Source organism: Mobula birostris, chromosome 21 (assembly GCF_030028105.1).
Source record: "Mobula birostris isolate sMobBir1 chromosome 21, sMobBir1.hap1, whole genome shotgun sequence".
Lineage (NCBI taxonomy): Eukaryota > Metazoa > Chordata > Chondrichthyes > Myliobatiformes > Myliobatidae > Mobula > Mobula birostris.
The window spans coordinates 26097438-26118566 of record NC_092390.1 but is presented as its reverse complement, the minus strand read 5'-3'; the positions used below and the strand labels follow the sequence as shown (position 1 = coordinate 26118566).

The 21129-nt window shown below is 41.5% G+C and overlaps 1 protein-coding gene across 1 annotated transcript in view; it reads left to right on the top strand.

Moving 5' to 3' along the window:
• Positions 1 to 13004, top strand: part of cabcoco1 (ciliary associated calcium binding coiled-coil 1) — a 100551-nt gene extending 87547 nt beyond the window's left edge. Inside the window, exon 8 of the mRNA XM_072239715.1 lies at positions 11919 to 13004. Coding sequence (XP_072095816.1) covers positions 11919 to 11993 — 75 coding nt within the window. The 3' untranslated portion in view covers positions 11994 to 13004. The remainder of the gene's footprint in view (positions 1 to 11918) is intronic.
• Positions 13005 to 21129: the final 8125 nt, after the last annotated feature.

Here is a 21129-nt window from a genome sequence, read left to right as displayed (position 1 = left end):
ATGTTCCCTCTGAATGCAACTGTGATATTATCCCTGATTAATAGTGCAACTTCCCTCTGTGACCACCCCACGAAACCCCAGTGCCTTCCTTACCTTTTCTAAAGTATCCCTTCATGCTCCTCCCTCAACTAAGTATCCACAGCATTGTAGTTCCATGTACCTCACCCTTACCCATACTACCTCTGGCATTAAACTGCACACACTTCAATCCAATATGCTTAACATCACTTAATATACATTTTTCAACTTGCATTTGATAGAGTGCCACAGATCTGTTAATGAATGAATCAGAGTTATAGAGAAAAAGACAGGATATGCATTAGGTTGTTTAAAAGACGTCAAACTATGGAATGATTAGTGCATCTTTATCAGAAGTTTCAAAATCAAGAGTCAGGATTAATATCACCTGCGTATGTTGTGAAAATTGTTCTTTTATGGCAGACGTATATTGTAATACATAATATAAAATCTATAAATTACAAAAGTAAGTATTCTATATGTACATTACTATGTAAAAGTCTGAGGCACCCTCGATTTTTTTTAATGGTTTTCAATGGTATAGCCTCCAGAGAGCCCTGATCTCAACATCATCAAGGATGTCTGGGATTACCTGGAGAAACAGAAGCAAGTGAGATAGCCAAAGTTTGCAGAAGAACTGTGGCAAGTTTCCAGGATGCTTGGAACAACCTATCAGCTAATTTTCTGACAAGACTACATGACAGTGTACCTAAGAGAACTGGTGCAGATTTAAAGGCAAAGGGTGGTCACACCAAATATTGATTTAATTCCATTTTTTACTGTTTACTGATCTTTATAGTAATTCTTTTGATATTTAGAAACTAGTGTGAAAACAGAGGGAGTGAAAGAAAATAGAGGGAAAGAAAATTGTGAGGTCGTGTTCATGGGTTCATTGTCCATTCAGAAATCTGATTGCAGAAGGGAACAAGCTGTTCCTGAAATGTTAGGCGTGTGTCTTCAGGCTGCTGTACCTCCTTGATGGTAGCAATGAGAAGAAGGCAGGTCCTGGGTAATGGAGGTTATTAATAATGGATGCTGCCTTTTTGAGGTATCACCTCTTGAAGGTGTCCTCACTGCTGGGGAGATTAATGCTCATGATGGAGCTGTCTGAGTTTACAACTGCCTGCAGCTTCTTTTCCGATTCTGTGCATGGCCCCTCCATACTAAACTTTGATTCATTGTACATCTGTAGAAATTGGCAAGTGTCTTTGGTGACATACCAACTCTTCTCAAACTGCCAACTGCCAATGAAATATAGCTGCTGTCATGCCCTCAATTTATTGGACCTAGAATAGATCTTCAGAAATGTTGACACCCAGGAACTGAAAACTGCTCATCCTTTCCACTTCTGATCCCTCGATGATGACTGGTGTGTGTTCCCTAAACTTCACTTTCCTGAAGTCCACAATCAATTCCTTGGTCTTACTGACGTTGAGTGCAAGGTTGTTGCGACAGCACTCAACCAGCTGATCTATCTCGTTCCCGTAAACGAGCAGAGTGGTCCAGTCTCCTATGTTGTTACGCTGACTGACAAACATGTTTTCTGCAGACGTCAGGACCATGTGCACCTGCGTCATGTTACAGGCTCAGAGGCAGACAGTTCCACGGAGTTTCCAATGGTGAGACAGACTACTGTGGGAGCATGTCCACCAGTGACTTTGCCAGAGAGAGAGAGACGCTGGCAGAGGGATCGGGGTCCCCTGAAGAGGATGGACATTCTCACACGGATACACAGACCCCTCTCATGCCCCCAACACCAGATCCACCCAAAGCACCCTCACCAGCAGTGCCTGCTGGGTCACCGGGAGTAGTACGCAGATCACAACACACTCGCAAACCTCCTGACAGGTTGAATGTTTGACTGGACAGTTTTCTTTGTTGGACTGAATGTTGAATCTGCTATGTTTTTCAGGTGTTTTGTATCAGTAAACTATTGCTGAGAGTATAGTATAAGTTTCAGGGGTACGCAAGCTAATGACACCACTATTTTTGTTTCCCAGTTCTTTTACAGTTGGGGAATGTTGGAATTTAAAGGGGAAGAAGTGTTGTAATGTGAGCATTATAAAAATAAGTTAATACTAATCAGGATAATGGTAATATAGCAATATTCCTGCTAGGGAAAGCTGTTTGTAAAGAGAGGCTGGTTCCGGGGTTGAGGAGGTTTTATTTCCGTTTTTCTCCGGTGTGCATGTATATAGTTTCTCTGCCACGCAGTACGGTTCAGTGAAAGCCTCTGTATGTAAATACAGGTGGCCCCCGTTTTCTGAACGTTCGCTTTACGACACCTCGCTGTTATGAAAGGCCTACATTAGTTACCCGTTTTCGCTAACAGAAGGTGTTTTCACTGTTATGAAAAAAGGCAGCGCGTGCCCCAAGCAGCCAGGCTCCTCCCCCGGAACTGCATTCTAGCTGCCATTGCTTAAACACGTGCTTTATCTCGATTTATTTTGTGCATCCTTTAGCAAGATGAGTTCTAAGGTATCAGAAAAACCTAAAAGAGCTTGTAAGGTTGTTACACTTAGTGTAAAACTAGACATAATTAAGCGTTTCGATCGCGTTGAACGAAGTAAGGACATTGTCCGTGCGTTGAACTTGCCTGCGAACACCATTCGCACTATTTATACGCAGAGAGAAAGAATTTTGAAAGCTGCCGATGTTACTGTTGGTTCTACTCGTAGCAGAGTGGTCTCTCTTAGTCAGCATCCAATAATGGATGAAATGGAAAGTCTATTGCTTGAGGTGGATTGATGGGTGTACAAAGCGTGGTGTTCCGTTAAGTTTTCTTATACTTAAGGAGTAATCAGTCAGTCTTTTTAATAAGCTGAAACAGAAAGTACTGGATGATGGTGATTAAAGTGTTGTGAAAGTGGAATTTAAAGGTAGTCATGGGTGGTATGATCAGTTTCTGAGGCGAGGGCAGCTTCATAGTTTAAGCAGTGGTCCCCAACCTCCGGGCCGCGGACCAATACGTTGCTGCGAAGAATGCAGTGATGCAGTGGTAGTCGGAATGCACCCAGCACATCTTTAAGAAAGAAGCCGAAATAAACAAGCTAATTAATTAGGTGCCACCCGGCATGTAAATGTCAGCCCAGATCAGAGGCGATTGCTGATTGCGTCAGGTGGTTATTCGTATAAGCAAGTGTTTAACTGTGACAAAACTGCAATTTATTGGAGTCTTCCCAATTCCGGTAGGTGAAACTACACTGTATATACATTATTTCTGTTTTATATAGGCTGTGTATTTTTATGTGTTATTTGGTATGATTTGGCAGCTTCATAGCTTAAAGGTTACTGGAGAGAGTGTTTCTGCCGAGAGCACTTCTGCGAGATTTTCGCTGCGCTAGACAGTGCTGCAGAAAAGTATTTCTACTTTATATAGGCTGTGTATTTATCATATCATTCCTGCTTTTACTATATGTTACTGTTATTTTAGGTTTTATGTGTTATTTGGCATGATTTTGTAATTTTTTTTTGGGTCTGGGAACGCTCAAAAATTTTTCCCATATTAATAAATGGTAATCGCTTATTCACTTTACGACATTCCGGCTTACGAACCATTTCATAGGAACACTCTACCTTCGGATAGCGGGGAAAACCTGTATTGGTTTTGCCATCCCAGATAAAGTTGTTTTTTTCGGTATGAAGTTGTTGAGTGGTCCTTTTTCAAAGTAGAAGTTACCACATACTTTTTGAGGATAGCCTGCTCTAGGCAGATTTATAACTCTGCTATATTCTTTCCATTTCTTGATGATTGCCTTAATTCTACTCCAAGGGATATTTAGTGAAATTTTCTTGTATCCATCTCCTGACTTGTGCTTTTTAATAATCTTTAGATGGAGTTGCTTGGAGTGTTCTTTTGTCTTCATGGTATAGTTTTTGCCAGAATACTGACTTACCAGCAGTTGGATCTTCTTCCTCTTCCTCTTCCTCTTCCAACTTAAAGGTGCATTACCACCACCAACTGGACTGGAGAGTGGTTCACAGAGTTGGGAAATAAAACCCCTGCTAGTTCCTTACCAAATGACAACTAAGGGATTCTGCTGCGGGGAGGCAACTTCTCAATCACCCAAGTTAAAGAGGTGGCTGCGGGGCGCCTCCTGGTAGCTGACGTCAAATAGCTCCCGCTCCCTGATTGATGTGGCTGGACGATCTGGCAGCGCCGACTGCAGGCTGGATAGTATCTCCAGACTCCTGATGGAAACGGTCAGAACAGCCAAGCTGCTCAACACCTTTGGCACCCCACTGGAGAAGCACAGCCACAAGCCACGTGGACACGATCGGATGGCTCAACCCGCTCCCAGATTGACTTCCTCTTCCTCTCAGAGTCCGTCACGGTCAGATCCACCGACATCACGCCGGTGTTCTTCTCTGACCACTGCCTTCTGTGAGCCACTCGTCACCTACGGAAGGACCAGAAAGCAGGCAAGAGGACGTGGAAGCTGAATGTTAAGCTGCTGACCCAGAGAACATTAAGGAACTAGAGAGGGAGTACACAGGTTGGAGAACCTTGAAAGCCCTCTTTAATTCCCCTGTTCACTGGTGGGAAGCCACCAAGGAGAACATCAAGAGGTTCTTCATCCACAAGGGGATCCAGAAAGCAACCAGGGGCAGAGGGAACCGCAAAAACTCCAGACAGAGTTGCAGCAACTTTTCCTTCTGCTGTCAAAAGAGGGTAGATGTCAGGGAGGAATTATCAGAGGTGAAGGGTCAGCAAGCCCAGCACTTTGGCATTGAATCCTCCAAGATCATCTTCCGATCAAGGGTCCAAACAGTGGAACAGGACGAGACATGCTCACACTTCTTCTTCCAAAAGGTGCACAGAGGGAGCTCTGTGATCCGCAACCTTGAGGAAGAGGACAGCTCAGTTGTGTCCTCGCAGACAGACATATTGAGGATCTGTAGGTCCTATGCCAGTATGTATGATAGAAAGGCCACGGACACCACAGCCTCCCAGAACTTCCTGTCATCTATCACGCAGGTCTTAGACGACGGCAAGCAGGAAAGTCAGGACCAGCCAGTGACACTGGATGAGCTGACAGGCTCCATCCATTCCTTTGAGTTGAGTAAGATTCCCAGAAGTGACGACTTACTGGTTGAGTTGTACTCGGCTCTGTGGAATTGGATGGGCCCAGACCTGCTGGAAGTGTACAACGCTATGCTTCTAGCTGGCAGCATGTCAGAATCTATGAGGAAGGGCATTATTACCCTCATCTACAAGCAGAAGGGAGAAAGCGATGACATTAAAAATTGGAGACCCATATCACTCCTGAACGTGGACTACAGGATCCTGTCCAAGGCTATCGCCAACAGGGTCAAGTCTACTCTGGGACAGGTGATCCAGCCGGACCAAACCTGTGCTGTACCGGGCAGAAAGATCTCGGACAGCCTCGCACTGCTGAGGGACACCATCGCCTATGTGCAGGACAGGGGAGTAGACGCCTGCCTGGTCAGATTGGACCAGGAGAAAGCCTTCAACAGGATATCACACACGTACATGGTGGACGTACTATCCAAAATGGGGTTTGGGGAGGGAATCGGGAATTGGATCAAACTGCTCTACGGAGACATCTGTCATGCAGTCGAGGTCAACAGGTGGGAAACATATAGCTTCCCCATCAAGTCTGGAGTCGGGCATGGCTGCCCTCTCTCCCCTGGTCTTGTTCGTGTGCTGCATAGAACCCTTTGCCAAAGCCATCAGGAAGGATGAGGGCATAAGAGGGGTGACGCTGCCAGGCAGCGGATGGTCCCAAGTGAAAACCTCCCTGTACACGGACGACGTCACCATCTTCTGCTGTGATCTGAGGTCAGTCCACAGGCTGATTAGCTTCTGCGACCAGTTTGAGCTGGCATCAAGGGCCAGGGTCAACCGCACGAAGAGTGAAGCCATGCTGTTCAGCAACTGGCCTGACCGATGCAGTGTCCCCTTCACCATCAGGTCAGATTACGTGAATGAGTTGGGGATCTGGTTCTGGGGGGGCGGGGGGGTGTCAAGGCAAGCAATAAGAAATGACTGGAGTGGACTGCCAAGGAAAAGCAGAAACTGGGACTGTGGGGAGGGTGCTCCCTATCGAAAACAGGGAAGGACCAGTGAGGTGCTCTCAGGGCTGCTGCACTTGGTGAAAGTGTGGCCCATCCCCCACTCCTGCAGCTTGGAAATCACCCGAGCCATCTTCAGATTCGTCTGGGGATCCAAGATGGAGTGGGTCAGACTGGTCACCATACACAAGTCACTGGGCAATGGGGGCAAAAACGTTCTCAATGTCGCCCTCATCCTGATGGCCAGCTCCGTGTGTGGAACCCAGATATGTGGGCACCAAGTACCACCACGTGCCCAGGTTCTACCTGTCGCCCTGGCTACAAAGGATGGGTCTGGCCCCATTCCCGCACAACGCCCCAGTCAGCTGGATGTTGCCACACTACCTGTCCTTCATGGAGAAGTTCTTCCAGGACAACGCCTTTGACCACAAGGCCATCAGGCAGTGGTCGAACGGAATGTCCTGCAGACACTGCAGGAGAAGGACGTGATGGACACAGTGGGGTGGTTCCCTGAGCAGACTGTCCAGGTCATCTGGCAAAATGCCTCATCATCAGACCTCACCAACAGGCACTAAGACCTCGCCTGGCTGGCGGTGAGAGGGGCCCTCCCAGTCAATTCCCTCCTGTACGCCCAGAATATCGACTCCACATCCCGCTACCCACAGGAGGACCGCAGTGGGGAGGAATCAATAACCTACCTCCTTTCACACTGTAGGTTCGCGGAGAAGGTGTGGAGGAGGATGAAAGGGCTGATGTCACGCTTCATCCCCTGCAGCTGTGTAACAGAGGACTCTCTGATCTACAGGCTGTTCCTGGGGATGCACGCGGAGACCAACATCCAGTGCTACTGGCAGATCATCAACTCGGTGAAAGACGCTCTTTGGGTGGCCCGAAACTTGATGATCTACCAGCACATGGAGATGTCCGTGGGAGAATGCTGCTGACTGGCACATTCTCGGCTGCAGGAGTACGCTCTAAGGGACGCGCTGAAACTTGGTTGCAGCAACTGCAAGGACCCAGTGGGGAAGGACTACAGTATAGGGTTCTTCTCCCGTGGAAGTGGGAGGGGTTGGGTTGTGGGGAGTATACCCCTCAACAATGGTTATATAATACAAATCAGCAGAGTGCCACGTGAGTGGCTGAAATTGTTCAACTGTATAGAATGTAATGGTAATGTCTGTAAAGTATTCAGAGTTGTTGAATGGTTTATTGTAAATAATTTTTGTGAATAAAGTATATTTTGTTTAAAAAAAACTTAATTACCCCAAAGAGCCCTTTTTGATTGTGAATAATGAAAGACAATATTGTGAAGTAAATTAAAATGGCTTCCATAACTTAGTAAATTTTTTAATGAAAACAGTCAACCCCCAAAGCCAGTAGTGCAGTCTACTTTTTTTTCAACCTTTTATGCTTCAAATTGTAAAATAATGTGTTCAATTGTTTCACAATGATTACAAAATCTACATGACCCAGTGTGATGTTTTCCAACAAGATACAAGGAATAACTAGGCATATTATGCCCAATTCTACATTGAGACAATATAATTCTTTCCCCATTTTCCCATCAATCCAACAGACTTATATGTTAAGGTATGTCTCTTCTGCCCATTATCCCACAAGTCTTGCCATAATCTCCTAATTCTTAGCCCCACCAATCTCTTACTTTCTCATTTGCTAAATGGGAGGTCTATATCTATAAGTGACCTTTTAGCAGCTTTTTTGGCCAAACAATCAACTGGCACATTCCCCTCAACACGTCTATGCACAGTGACTCATAAGAAGGAGACATGAAGACCAGTACTTTGAATATTAAATGAAATTTGAAGAGCTTCCAGCAGTAAATCTGACCTCCTGCTAGAATTACCTATTTTAAGACTAGTCAAAACCAGAAAAAAATTTGAACAAATTATAACTTCGCAAGGACAGATTTCCTCTACCCACTGAAAGCCCAAAATGATAGCAACCAGCTCTGCAGTATATACTGATAAATGGTTGGAAAGACATTTCTTTATTGTTAACTGTAATTCAGACACGAAACAGCCACACTGACATTCCCTGTTAAATTACCTTTTGATCCGTCAGTAAAAATGGTTACATATCACAATAATTTCCTTAACATATTGATAAACCAACAGACTTTCAGGCATATCAGGATTGTTGTACTCCATTAAATCATTCAACCTAAAATCAACTAAAGGCATTGGAAAAAAACACGGTGGGATTACCAGAAGAGCTACAGTGGGACATATTGCATAATCCAACAAACCCATATTCCTAGTGTGATAAGAACCCAGCACTCAAAACTAAAATTACTCTTCTTATGATGTTCCCAACAGTCTTCCAATACACTTTTAGCATGGTGATCATTCCTCTGCCCCCTCAAATTAATCCAGTATGTTAACAACTTCAACCTCTGCTACTGTAGGGGATAATTGTCCCATTTCAACCAGTAAAGCTGAAACGGGATGACCTTATCACACTACAACACGGTCTTAAAGCCTGTGCTTGTATCACATCCAAACATTGTAAATTTGAAGATAAAGCTGATCCATAAACCACACAGCCATAATCAAATACAGATCTAATTAAACAAATGTTAATCATTAACAGAGATTTGTGTGTAGCCCCCCCCCCAAGTATACCCACATAGACACCTAAGGATATTTAATACCCCTTTACATTTGTCAATCATCTTACTGATATGGTGCTTCCATGTCAGTTTATTATCCAGACACATGCCAAGAAATCCTACCTATGCACTTCTTCAAGAGTTTGACTATATAATTTCAAATTAAGTGCAGGTCTATTGATCCTCTTTGTAAAACATATAACTTGTGTTTTAGCTACTAAAAGCTTAAAACCCCATTTATTTGCAAGCAGTTGGACCTTCCAGATACAGGTGTAATTTTACTACAATCAAGTGAAACATCTGGACTGCACACAGGTGATCTCCATTTAACTAATTATGTGACTTCTAAAACTAATTGACTGCACCAATGATGATTTGGTGTGTCATATTAAAGGGGATGAATACTTATCCAATCAATTATTTTATATTTTATATTTGTAATTAATTTAGATCACCTTGTAGAGATCTATTTTCAATTTGACACAAAAGAGTCTTTTTCTGTTGATCAGTGTCAAAAAAGCCAGCTTAATCCACTGTGATGCAGTAAAGCATGAAAACTTCCAAGGGTGGTGAATACTTTTTATAGGCACTGTACATGATCTCTTCCTCACCAGGTTCATGTGGCACCTTCAGCTGTCCTTGATAGCACTGGTAGAAGTAACCACTGCACAATCCTTATTTAGGCAAGCATTCTCCTTTCTCCCAACACCATGTGTTTCACAATTGTGCTATGTGGGACAAACCCAGAGCAGGTTTAGCAGGTCAAAACTGGTATCCGTGAGATGCTGTAGACCATGAAACACAGCAGTAATGTCGAACTCCACAATGTTGTTGGCTGTTCTATCCCTCAATCAACTCTGGCTAAGTAATTCCACAACCAATGGATTTCAGAGGTTCCTAACCTTTTTTTATGCCATGGATCAATACCATTAAGCAAGGAGTCTATGGACCCCAGGTTGGGAACCCTTGGATTAGATCAAAGCTCTGCACTCTTGACACGGCTAGTCATAAGTGATGGTGGACAATCAAAGTGGTAATGTGAGGAAGAGGCTCCAGGAATACATTTATCCACAACAAGGACACAGCCTGGCATTTGAGTACTAAAGACAAGCTTGAAGCATTAACATTCACATTCAACCAGAAATACTGAGCAGATGATCCATCTTGCTATCTCCAGAAATCTCCATAAGAGAAACCTAACTTCAATCATTCCAATTCACTCCTCATGATATCATGAAACAACTGTGGGAGTACCTTTATTTGAAAGACTGTAGCAATTCACCACCACTGGTCCAAGGGCAGTGAATAGACAGTTGATACTGACCTTGCTGATGATATGCAGAACCAAAATATGAATGAGAAAACAATAGCTTTTCTGCAGTTTTGATCTGGAATCAAAGTGACATAGGTGGATTGCTAAGAAAAAAAAACAATGTAGAGAAAATTGCAAAAGCACAAACTGGAGACCAACACCAGATGACCTAAGAGCAGTGTGCAAAAGGTTGGTGGGTTATTTTGTAAGTTTGAAGCCTGCAAGAACCCTAGTCACATCTTGTTCTCTGCTGAAAATTTGTGGCTTTTGTGAATTGAAATGGAAAATTTACGATCAGATGAAATTAAAGGAACATATTACTATTTAACTATTTATAGTTCTATTACTATTTATTATTTATGGAGCAACTGTAACGAAAACCAATATCCCCCAGGATTAATAAAGTATGACTATGACTATGACTAAGTAGGCCTTGCCAGTTCGAAAGTGGCCGATGCAGTCAGTACAAATGGATTAAATGGGCAATATTACCAATACACCATGCTGGGGGTAAGTTTAAATTACTTTCATCCTGGGTTTAGATAACAAAGCCAACATGCATGTTTTTTTAATGTTAGAGAGCATTGCCAACATTGAATGAAATAAATTCGACGGGAGTGTAGTTCAGTACAGGATATAGGGTGATTTAAATACCAATTAAAAATACATACCTACATTTATCATTGTTATTTTTCTTTCAAAATAGTTCCTTATAATCATTAATTCCTGTTGACTAATGTTCTTTGAAGTATATTTATACATTACAAATATATAATATATAAAAATATGTAAAATTGTACTGATTAGTAATACGTAAATGTTTACATATTGTACTGATTTGATCCTGAATGACTGACAAATCATTCGATACTTGAACCAAGTAGGTCTACTGGAGTCCTTGTTAAAGGGGGCCAGGTCCCATTACCCTTATAAGAAAGGCTGCATGGTTGGACCTTGTCAAATTCCAGCACAGCACTTATTGACTTTTAGTATCCAGTGTTGAAAGCTTCAGCAAGACACCTGGGTCCCATAATAAACAATTAGATTTGGAAAATACTCAGAGAAGTCTCAATAGTTTAATTTGGAGAATTAGAAGGCCAAGTGGCTAGTAGTCTTATATACTGCATTTGCTTAGTATATTAGACAGTTAGGGCACATATTCAGTTAGATGCAAAGCCAATACAATTATACAGAGTTTGTACCTCTGGAGAACTACATCTAGTTCACACAACTATCATTTCTCTGATATCCACTTCAATGTGCACCAGATAAACATGCATTCTCATCCCATTGCCTATCATTGATTCTCTTGGGCAATCTCTATGCTCGACTCCTTCTTTAAAAAGCAAGAGGGATGTGGTTCTGGTGCAAAAAGTATTTTGTGATATTTTTAAAAATGTCTAATTTCCTGTTGTTAGGGTATAGACTAGCACTTGAGAGCCATTATGCTGTTCCTCTTCAATTAAATAGTTTGAAGTAAACAACTTAAAACTAAAATTATGGCTCTTGCCATGAATGTGAAATACATGCACTCAGCATATAATACTTGAATCTATCTCTTATCCAGTTAAATTGCATTTGAGCACATCAGCTATAACTATTTAGTAATCTGTTGACTGAGCTTTCAGGCCTTTTCAGCAAATGAGTATATCTCTTATTTTCAATCTGAGTAATAATTAATCAGAATATACACTTCCTCACACCTTCTGTTCATCGTAGATATAATACATATTGGGAGGGCTGGATGGGCAATGTTGTAAACTATAAGATAAACAGTTATCACACGTAGTCAGGGATATCTCCTCCATTTATGAAAAACAGGAAGGAGGGAGCACAACTGTTGCCAACCATCATTAGCCAAGTACAAACCTATAATTGACAGACAACAGTTTCTTCATTAACCCTATCCTGTCATCTCCACAGAGCGAGATAAGCGAAAAGCTGCAAAAGCAAGAAGAGGCCTTCACTGCAAGGATCAATAAACTGAAAAAGTTGTGAGCATTGAGATTGGAGCAGCTGCTGGATTTCCCCAGGAAACAACAGCCCCATAGGTGTTGCTGCTTGCTAAGATAATTATTCCATTGGAAAGTAGGCGATTGTGAGGACAGATCTCAAAACTGTTCCTTGCTTTCATGAAAAAGCATTCAACATTTTATTGCCTTGTGTTTTGTCTCCTTATGTAATGTATGTTTACAAGAAACTATATCAAAGATCCTCAAGATGATGCCAATCACATTTCCTGGTAGGATTATAGTCCATAGCTATCTCGTTCATTGCTCAGTTATAGGTATTAATAATCTTAGTTTAACTATATTCAGTGGAAATTATTTTGTTGTGTACTCCACTGTGCACACCAGCTCTAGCTGAGAGAACAGGCTGCTGCCCTGCCTCCAGAGCACAGTCCCAGACTAACTTACAATGAAGAGGAAACAACTGAATGAAGAGGAAGGGAGAGGAACTAGAGAGGCGTGATTCCTGCGGAAAGAATAAAGACAAAGAAAATAAACATTTATCACTGGTTTGTGCAAAGGCAGCAAAAATAGTCTATTCTGTTAGATTTAAAGGTAACACACACAAAATGCTGGAGGAACACAGCAGGTCAGCAGCATCTGTAGAGAGGAAAAAGTAGTCAACATTTCAAGCCAATAACCTTCATCAGGACTAGAAAGGAAGAGGGAAGAAGCCAAAATAAGGTGGTTGTCAGTAAACACAGGGGAGGTTTGACCCAAAAGCACAGCAGCAGAGATGATTTGGTGGTGAACATCAGCTTTAATATTCAGCTTCAAAATAACAAGCCACAAGGGGCACAAAACAAGAGAGAACAGATACTAAACTCTAGGTAACCGAAGGCTTGAGCAACAGGTTGAGGCTGGCTGTTTCAGTGGGTGAACAAGCACTGTGCCTAAGAGCTGGGTTTAAATAGGATGCAGGTGATAAGTTAGAAAAAAGTGGCAGATGACTCCTGTTAGCTGGATGGAGACTGAGTCATCCCTGCTTGTGCAGACTAGATGTGTGGTGTGGGGTGGGGTGGGGTGGGGTGGGGGGGGGGCACGGAAGGAGTATAAACTGGAAGGTGAGAGGTGAACTGAGGTGAGGAGGAGAAAGAATGAAGTGAGATTTAACTGAGTTTTTTTGAGCCAGATATTGTTGTGGAATGTGAATCAGACCAATTAATGATAGCAATTATCCTGCTTCACAGGATAGGAAACACCTCCTATCACCCATATGCTTCAAGATAAATTTTACTGAGATTGTATCCTTAAAATTTAAGCTGCCATTCTCAAACAACCACTGTGAATTCACATTTTATAAACCAATGGTCAAAACCACTGTTACTTAGCAATGTAACCACTACTTAACTTACTTTGAAAATTATGCACAAAAATTTTGATTATTTAAATCTATTTACATTTAATAGAACTATAATCCACAATATACATTCTTTCTCCCTATCTTCACCTACTAGTAGTAAAGCAGGAATTCTTAATAATGGACTATAAAATCTTATCACCACTGAAGTCAGACTAACTGGCCTATAATTTCTTGCCTTTTGCCTACCTCATTTTTTAAGAGTGGAGTGACATCTGTAATTTCCCAGTAGCCTGGAACCATTCCTGACTAGTGATTCTTGAAAGATCTTGACTTACGCCTCCACAATTATTTCAGTTACCTCTTTCAGAACTGTGGGGTGTAGTCCATCTTGTCCTGGTGACTCCATGGGTTTCGGGTGATGGAAAGTAAATGTTCAAGTTTGTACTCACATCTTCGACATAATCAGCTGAACTACACAATGGACAATAACATGATTGCTCATGCATGTGCCTGTGATTATTGATGTGCAGCTTTGAGAGGGAGTGATCAGTTTAAAATCCTTATGATCCTGAGATTATACTACAACCTCAAAAATTATAGCCTGCAACACGTTAATCAACAAAGTTGTGTGATTGAGCGTTTATTTTCCTAAGATGAATTATAAAAATAAAATGCAACTAAAATTAGATTAATGAGTGTGATGGAAGTTCCCACATTCACAAATTGAAATCCAGATGTGAGATCACATGAAGGTTCACAACTCAAAACTTGAACTGTCCATTTCTCTCCATAGATGCTGCATAACCTGCTGAGTTTCCCCAGCACCTTGTGTGCTGTTCACAAATTCAAACCTTTGCTGCTCTGTACACAGGTAACCTGTTTGCGACTGGATGGTTCCTGCTGTGCACATTGCTTTCCACAGATTACAATAGAGTGGCATTACAAATTCTCAGCAACAACTTGTACTTATGTAGCATCATTAACACTGAGCTGATAAACAAGGCTGATAAAGCGATGGGTTTTAAGAAGCATCTTAAAAGATGGAAAAAGAGATTAAGAGGTTCAGAGAGAGTTTGTGGCTGGGGCTGCTGAAGGTTTGGCAATTTGTGGTGGGGAAGAAAATCAGAAATGCTCAGTGGGCTGGGGTTGGAGACTTAATGACAGGGATTACCAAACTGTGGTTGACTGCAGTGAAGACATTTAAAAAATGCTGGTAATTGTTTATTAGTTACAAATTTACAGAGTCATTTTGCAGCTATCTGCAAAACAACTCTGAACTGGCTGCATCATTGTGATTAACTCCCAGTTAGTCATTTTTTGACAAGGTGACCCTGGCAAGAGTGCAATGCCATTTCTCAATTCCTTCATGAAGGTGCTGTAATCTTGCCCTCTCCTGTTCAATTTGATAATTGCAGTGATGAGAAAATGAATAGCATAAATATTTGCAGATTATCACTCTAAACCTCAGCTATAATTTTAAATTCATCTGTTGAAAATATTTGATTTTGTGCATATATCTGGATTAGACATTTTAATTAAACCAAAAATGTTTTATATTACCAGGTAATTTTATTTTATAAAAGGCAGAATTGTACACTACTCATTTTTTATACCAGGCTGTTTAATCCCATGCAACTGTATTTAGCCTAGAAGGTTGGAACTGCATATCTTTGTAGCTGGCATTCAAGCTGCTTCCTAGTCTTGCCACATAGATGTATGTTAAAGAAAAGGAAAGATCCATCTCATTCCACCAAAGGCCAGTTATATATAATGGGGTAAACCATGCTGACTGAAGTTGACAGCTCTGATGAAAATGGTTGGTGTGCTCACTAGCTCCTATCTCATATAGCTAGGAAGTTCTCTCCAGGATCTGCATCGATACCCATCCCTCACTCAACAGTTTATTTCATCATGATCACATTGTTGTTCATTGGATATTTTCCCATATATCCTTAAAATATAGGGAGCCATTGCAGAGTTTTCCAACAATTCTCTTCCCTTACTTACTTCCCTGAAACATTTTATCACATGTTGTCACATGCCTTATTACCCCGTCTTTTCTACCATGCTCTCACATTATTAAGGACCCTCCTATCTCCCTACTACCATCAGGCAGGAGGTACAGGAGCCTTAGTTCATACAGTACCGGGTTCAGGAATAGATATTACCCTCCAACCATGAGGCTCCTGAAACATCATGGATAACTTCACTCACCTCAACTCTGAACTGATTCCATAATCTATAGACTCACTTTCAAGGACTCAATAACTCATGTTCTCAGTATTTTTTAAATTTGCTCAAATTATTTTCTTTTGCACATTGGTTGTATGTCAATATTTATGTATAGATTTCCATAAATTCTATTGTATTTCTTTTTCCTGTAAAAGCTTGCAAAAAATGAATCTTAAGGTAGTACATGATGACATATATGTACTTTGATAGTAAATTAACTTTGATATTAGGGGCAATCAACAATAACCAGTTAATTTACCAACCCGCACATTTTAGGATGTGGGACTATCCAGAAGAAAGCCCTGTGATCGGGAGAGCGTGCAGATGGCTGGAGCTGTGAAGCAGCAGCACTGCCTACTATGCCCGCATGATAAAAATCAGTTCCCTGATCTCCTACATTACAACAATGAGTATACTTCAGATATAATACATTGTACACCCTCCAGCAGCCTGTGGAGAGAAACAAAATTCACACATCAGATTGACAACCTTTCATCAGTATGTTATATTTCATCTTTCTGTAGAGTTACTCTAAAGTGTGTTAGCACTGAATAACTTGAGGATCCCACTTGATATGGGTAATAATTCTTTCTGTGATTATTTTGTAACCATTGGCATTTGATGGCTGATAAACATTTCACGAACATTTCCAGCAGTTTTCAATGTCCTGTTTTTATTTATTAATGTTGGGTTTTGAGGTGTGGGAGGGAACCACAAGAAAAGATAAACTTGGAAAGATTGATCAGGGAGTTAAACAATGTATTGCCAGTGTTTGAGGAAAATACAAGGGAGTTTCATTCAGAGCCTCATCATCTGATAAATAGTTCTTTGATCACAGTTGGATCTCAATAGCCACACAGTATGAGTTGGACACGTTGAGCAGAAGGCAAACACATCCCCATCTGTGAAGAGGCTGCTTCCAGGGGCTCCTCCTTCTACCTAGAGCTCTCTGATTAAACCATGCACTCAGGTGAACTACGTTCAGGTTTTCTAAGTGTTTGAAAAGCCTGCAGCAAGTTCTTAAGTTACCTGATTAGTTCTGATGTCAACATCAGGGTATATCAAACTGAAATGAATCAAGAGATGAGCACATTACCCACCCAGTTCTGATAATATCATTCCACAACATTATAATCTGACGTTTTGGACTCCAATTAATGTCAACAGAAATACTTAACTGGTAACATCATACAATGCATGACTGCAGGTAGAAAGAGTTAAGATATGCCCACTGTAATCACACAAAGAGGCATCTTGTTGAATCTTGTGATTGTGTGGCCTTACCCAGTAATGTTTGCTAACATGATCAACTCCTTGTAAAACCAAATTTGCATGTTTAGTGCCTGAGAAATGGATTCTATGTGATACAAGCTGGATCTAGGTAAAAGAAAGACTTCTCTAGAGTTCCCCACAGAATTCATTAATGATCATTTCACTTCTAGGGGCGGTACGATAGTGTAGCGGTTAGTGTAACACTGTCCTGGGTTCAATTCCTCCTGCTATCTATAATGAGTTTGGCCGTTCTCTCTGTGACTCTGTGTGTTTCCTCCAGGTGCTCCAGTTTCCTTCCACATTCCAAAGGTGTATGTATGGGTTAGTAGGTTAATTGGTCACACGGGTGTAATTGGGCACCATGAGCTTGATGGGCCAGAAGGACTAGTTACCGTGCTCTATCTATAAATAAAACAAAATAAATAAAATTGGGATATTATTTTTCAAAAAAGTTCTTGCAAGGACATTATTCATACAGAGAATGGAAAAAATATTTCAGATTTACAACTTCAGGCAAAATTATGGGAAATATTTATAAACAATTATATAGCACGTTGACAAGTGTTAGTGTGTTTCTGAATAGACCAGTCAAGTTGGTCAGGAAGATCTTCCTTATCTATAATTAGCCTGTGATCTCGTTATCCAAAAAAAAATTGCATTCTGGAACCACTTCAAAATGCGAGATTTAAATTACAAATGTGTAATATCAGTTAATAAAATGGAACTGTATTTGCAACCTAGCCTGCAAATTGTTGAACCTTATCCAAATAATCAGATTACATCAGCTCAGCATTTTCTTCTTCTCCCTCTTACTAAATAATGGCCTGCTGTGAATACTGGGAAATGTAGTACAGTAATTGGCTTCCAGATTTAGGCCTGATTAGACAAAATAGGAGACTTAATTACAGCAATTATATGTCTGAACTCTAGATGTTTTATTTTCATTTTATGTTTCACTTTAAGTTTTCCAATTAACTGTGATTATGCCTCCACCCCACCACCATTTCCATATGTCTTAGATTTGTTCAACAGAAATACTTAGCAGTCTTGTTAAGAGAAAATGACACCTCCGTGGCCACAGAACATTTCCACAGCTGTTAGAAGTGAGAAGGCTTGTACTGAATTGGCTTAAAAAAAACTCTGCTGTTCATGAACTGAATTGCAATATCTAATATAATGAGCCAATTTCACAATAGCAAACAAGGCAGATGTGCAGTAACCACAAGACACCACAGGCCAATACAGAAAGCTATAACGGAGTAACATACACTTTGGCCTACTATAACTGTGCTGACCACAATGCTGAATAAAACAAAACCCATCTGCCAGCTCATGATCCATATCCCTCCACTCCCTGCATGTTCATGTGCTGTCTAAATGCTATTTTATCTGTTTCCACCACCATTCCTGGCAGCCCCTTCCAGGGACCAACCACCTGCTGTGTAAAAAAAACTTGCCGTGCAAGTTTGCTTTAAACCGTCCCTCGCTCTCCTAAACGCTGTGCTCTGGAGAACTCAAGTGATAGAGGACATGATTGAAAAATAGGATGCCATAGGGGCTTGAAAGGTCTAGGCCTGTGCTGGATGGAGTTCGGAAGAATGAGGGAATCTCACACAACCAGATGGATACTGAAAGGCCTGGATTGAGTGGTGTGCACAGCCTCAGACTAAAAGGACGTCCGCTGAAATCTGAGATGAGAAGAAATTTCTTCAACCAGATGATGGTGAATTTGTTGCCACAGAGAGCAGAGGAAGTGAATTTATTCAGTGTATTTAAGTCAGAGATTGACGGGTTCATGGTTGGTAAAGGCAATACAGGGAGCAGGCGGGAAAATGGATTGGTGAAAACCAGCCATGATTGAATGGCTGAGCAGACTCGATGGGCTGAATTGCCTAATTCTACTCCTATCTCTTGTAATCTAGTACTTGAACTAGACTAATTCACAAAATCATGAGAGATAGGAGCAGACTGTGAGTCCAGGGCAGCTACATGTGGATAGCCATATAGATATTTTAACATAGAATTTGAAATAACATTTTTATTGAATGTTTGACAGCACATAGACATATAATCCTACCTTCGTGAGGCATGCTGCTGAGGCCAAAGAGGGTAAAGGATATCAGTTCATGGACTTGTTAAAAGTAAGTTAGATAAAGATCACCAAACACTCAAAGCTCACAGCTGCTTTCTTATTCCCCACTGGGAAAGGAAGTGCTATCCTGCCTATAACTGCTATGCAACACTAGACATCTCACCTCTCCATTCCCAGTCCTGGTGCAGGGTTTCAACCCAAAACATTGGCAATTCCTTTCCTCCTGCAGATGTTGCTTGATCAGCTGAGCTCTTCCAGCAGATTGTTTGTTGAAACAGTTTCTCACCCATTTTTAAACTGCTGAACTATCATCGCTGTTTCTGTCTCCACAGACACTTATCTGACTTGGCTGAGTAACTCTAAACACAAAAGATTCTGCAGATGCTGGAAATGCAGAGTAAAACACACAAAATGCACAAGGAGCCCAGCAGGCCAGGCAGCATCCACGACGAGGAATAAATAATGGGTGTTCCGGGCTGAAAGACCGAAGCATCGACTGCTTATTCTCCTGTAGCTGCCGGACCTACCAAGTTCCTCCATCATTTTGTGTGTGTTACTCTGAGTAACTCTATCCTTTTTATGCTCTATACTGTTTGCTACCTCAATAATCTTAAACACCACTTTCAAGTTTCCTCGCACCCCTCACTTATTATGCCCCTCCATAAACTAATGTCACTTTTCTCCATCCTCTCCATCACCCGATAATCCTTGCTGAAATAGGATGTGTGGAACTGCAGCGATTCTCCTGCCGAGGTTTAACCAGTGATCAGTAGAGAATTAGCATTAAAATCTTGCTGACAGTGCCTCTCAGTGGTTTATTCTTTTACAAAAGTCCTCACAATAGAAGCAAATTTATCCTTTTCATTATACAGAAAAGATTATGATTATGTAGAGTATCATATCATTCGAGTAGAAGACTCCTCACATATTAGATTGTCTGTAGCTTAATGAAGTCATATCAACTGAAATCTTTTACTGTGTTAACATAAAAATATGTTTGATCACCATGACAGTAATTTTAATTTAAAATAAATTGGAACTGCTTTAAATAAAAAACAGACGATGACTTAATCATCATTGTCTTGCCTCCGGCTGGGTATGATTGGGCAGTCAGTTCTGAACTGCTCTCAGCGTGTGTCATGGGTCTAAAGAGCTTTCCTGGAATTCAATAAACATTTCTAATATAATTGAGTTAATCAAATTCCAGCTTCCTGTAAAATTTCAGGAATTTCTAGGAAAAGGAATTACTAAACCAGGCTCGCTCTGTGTTTAAATCAAATTATGTATAAGTCATAATTTAGGAGAGAAAAAAATGAGGGAAGTATCAGCAGAGTAATTTCACCTGAGTGCAAAGGCCATGGGTATGAATTAACCCCTGAGACCTGTGTGTAAGAACCTTTTTTTTTTCCAAAAATACTTTATTCAGAAATATTACAAAATAAAAATAATTACATACAGGAAAAGAAAACCATTCGTTGACTGTGAGTCCTTATTCAATACAGTTATTAACAATAAAATTTTGCATTGACTCTGTTCATTTACAAATGAAAGATGTTTAAAGTAAATCATGCGTTTACTCTCAACCCTTGGTCAAGAGTTAAGACTTAATAACAATCAAAATTTTCAACAATAAAGGCAGGCAATGGCTCTAATACTTTCCCAAATTAACAATTCCACCCACTCCTTGGGCACCATGTTGATTATCTGTCCACACCGCTGATGAGGGTAGGTCTCCTCCCCACCCAACCTCTCCCCCTCCTACGGGTGATGAATGTTAAACTGTGGTCCTTCCCCACCGGGCCTTCGCGGTGGCTGCACCAAGTTTCAGTGCATCCCTCAGAACGTACTCCTGCAGACGAGAGTGTGCCAGTCGGCAGCATTCAGTCACGGACATCTCCGTCAGCTGGCAGACCATCAAGTTTCGGGCCGACCAAAGAGCGTCTTTCACCGAATTGATGATCTGCCAGCAGCACCGGATGTTGGTCTCCGTGTGCGTCCCCGGGAACAGCCCGTAGATCACGGAATCCTTGGTAACGCAGCTGCTGGGCATGAATCTTAGTACTGTCCCTTCCATTCTCTTCCACACCTTCTTTGCGAACCCACAGTGTGCAAAGAGGTGAGCCACCGACTCCACCCTTTTACAGTCCTCCCGTGGGCAGTGGGGTGTGGAGGAACTGTTCTGGGCGTACAGGAGGGATCTGACTGGGAGGGCCCCCCTCACCGCCA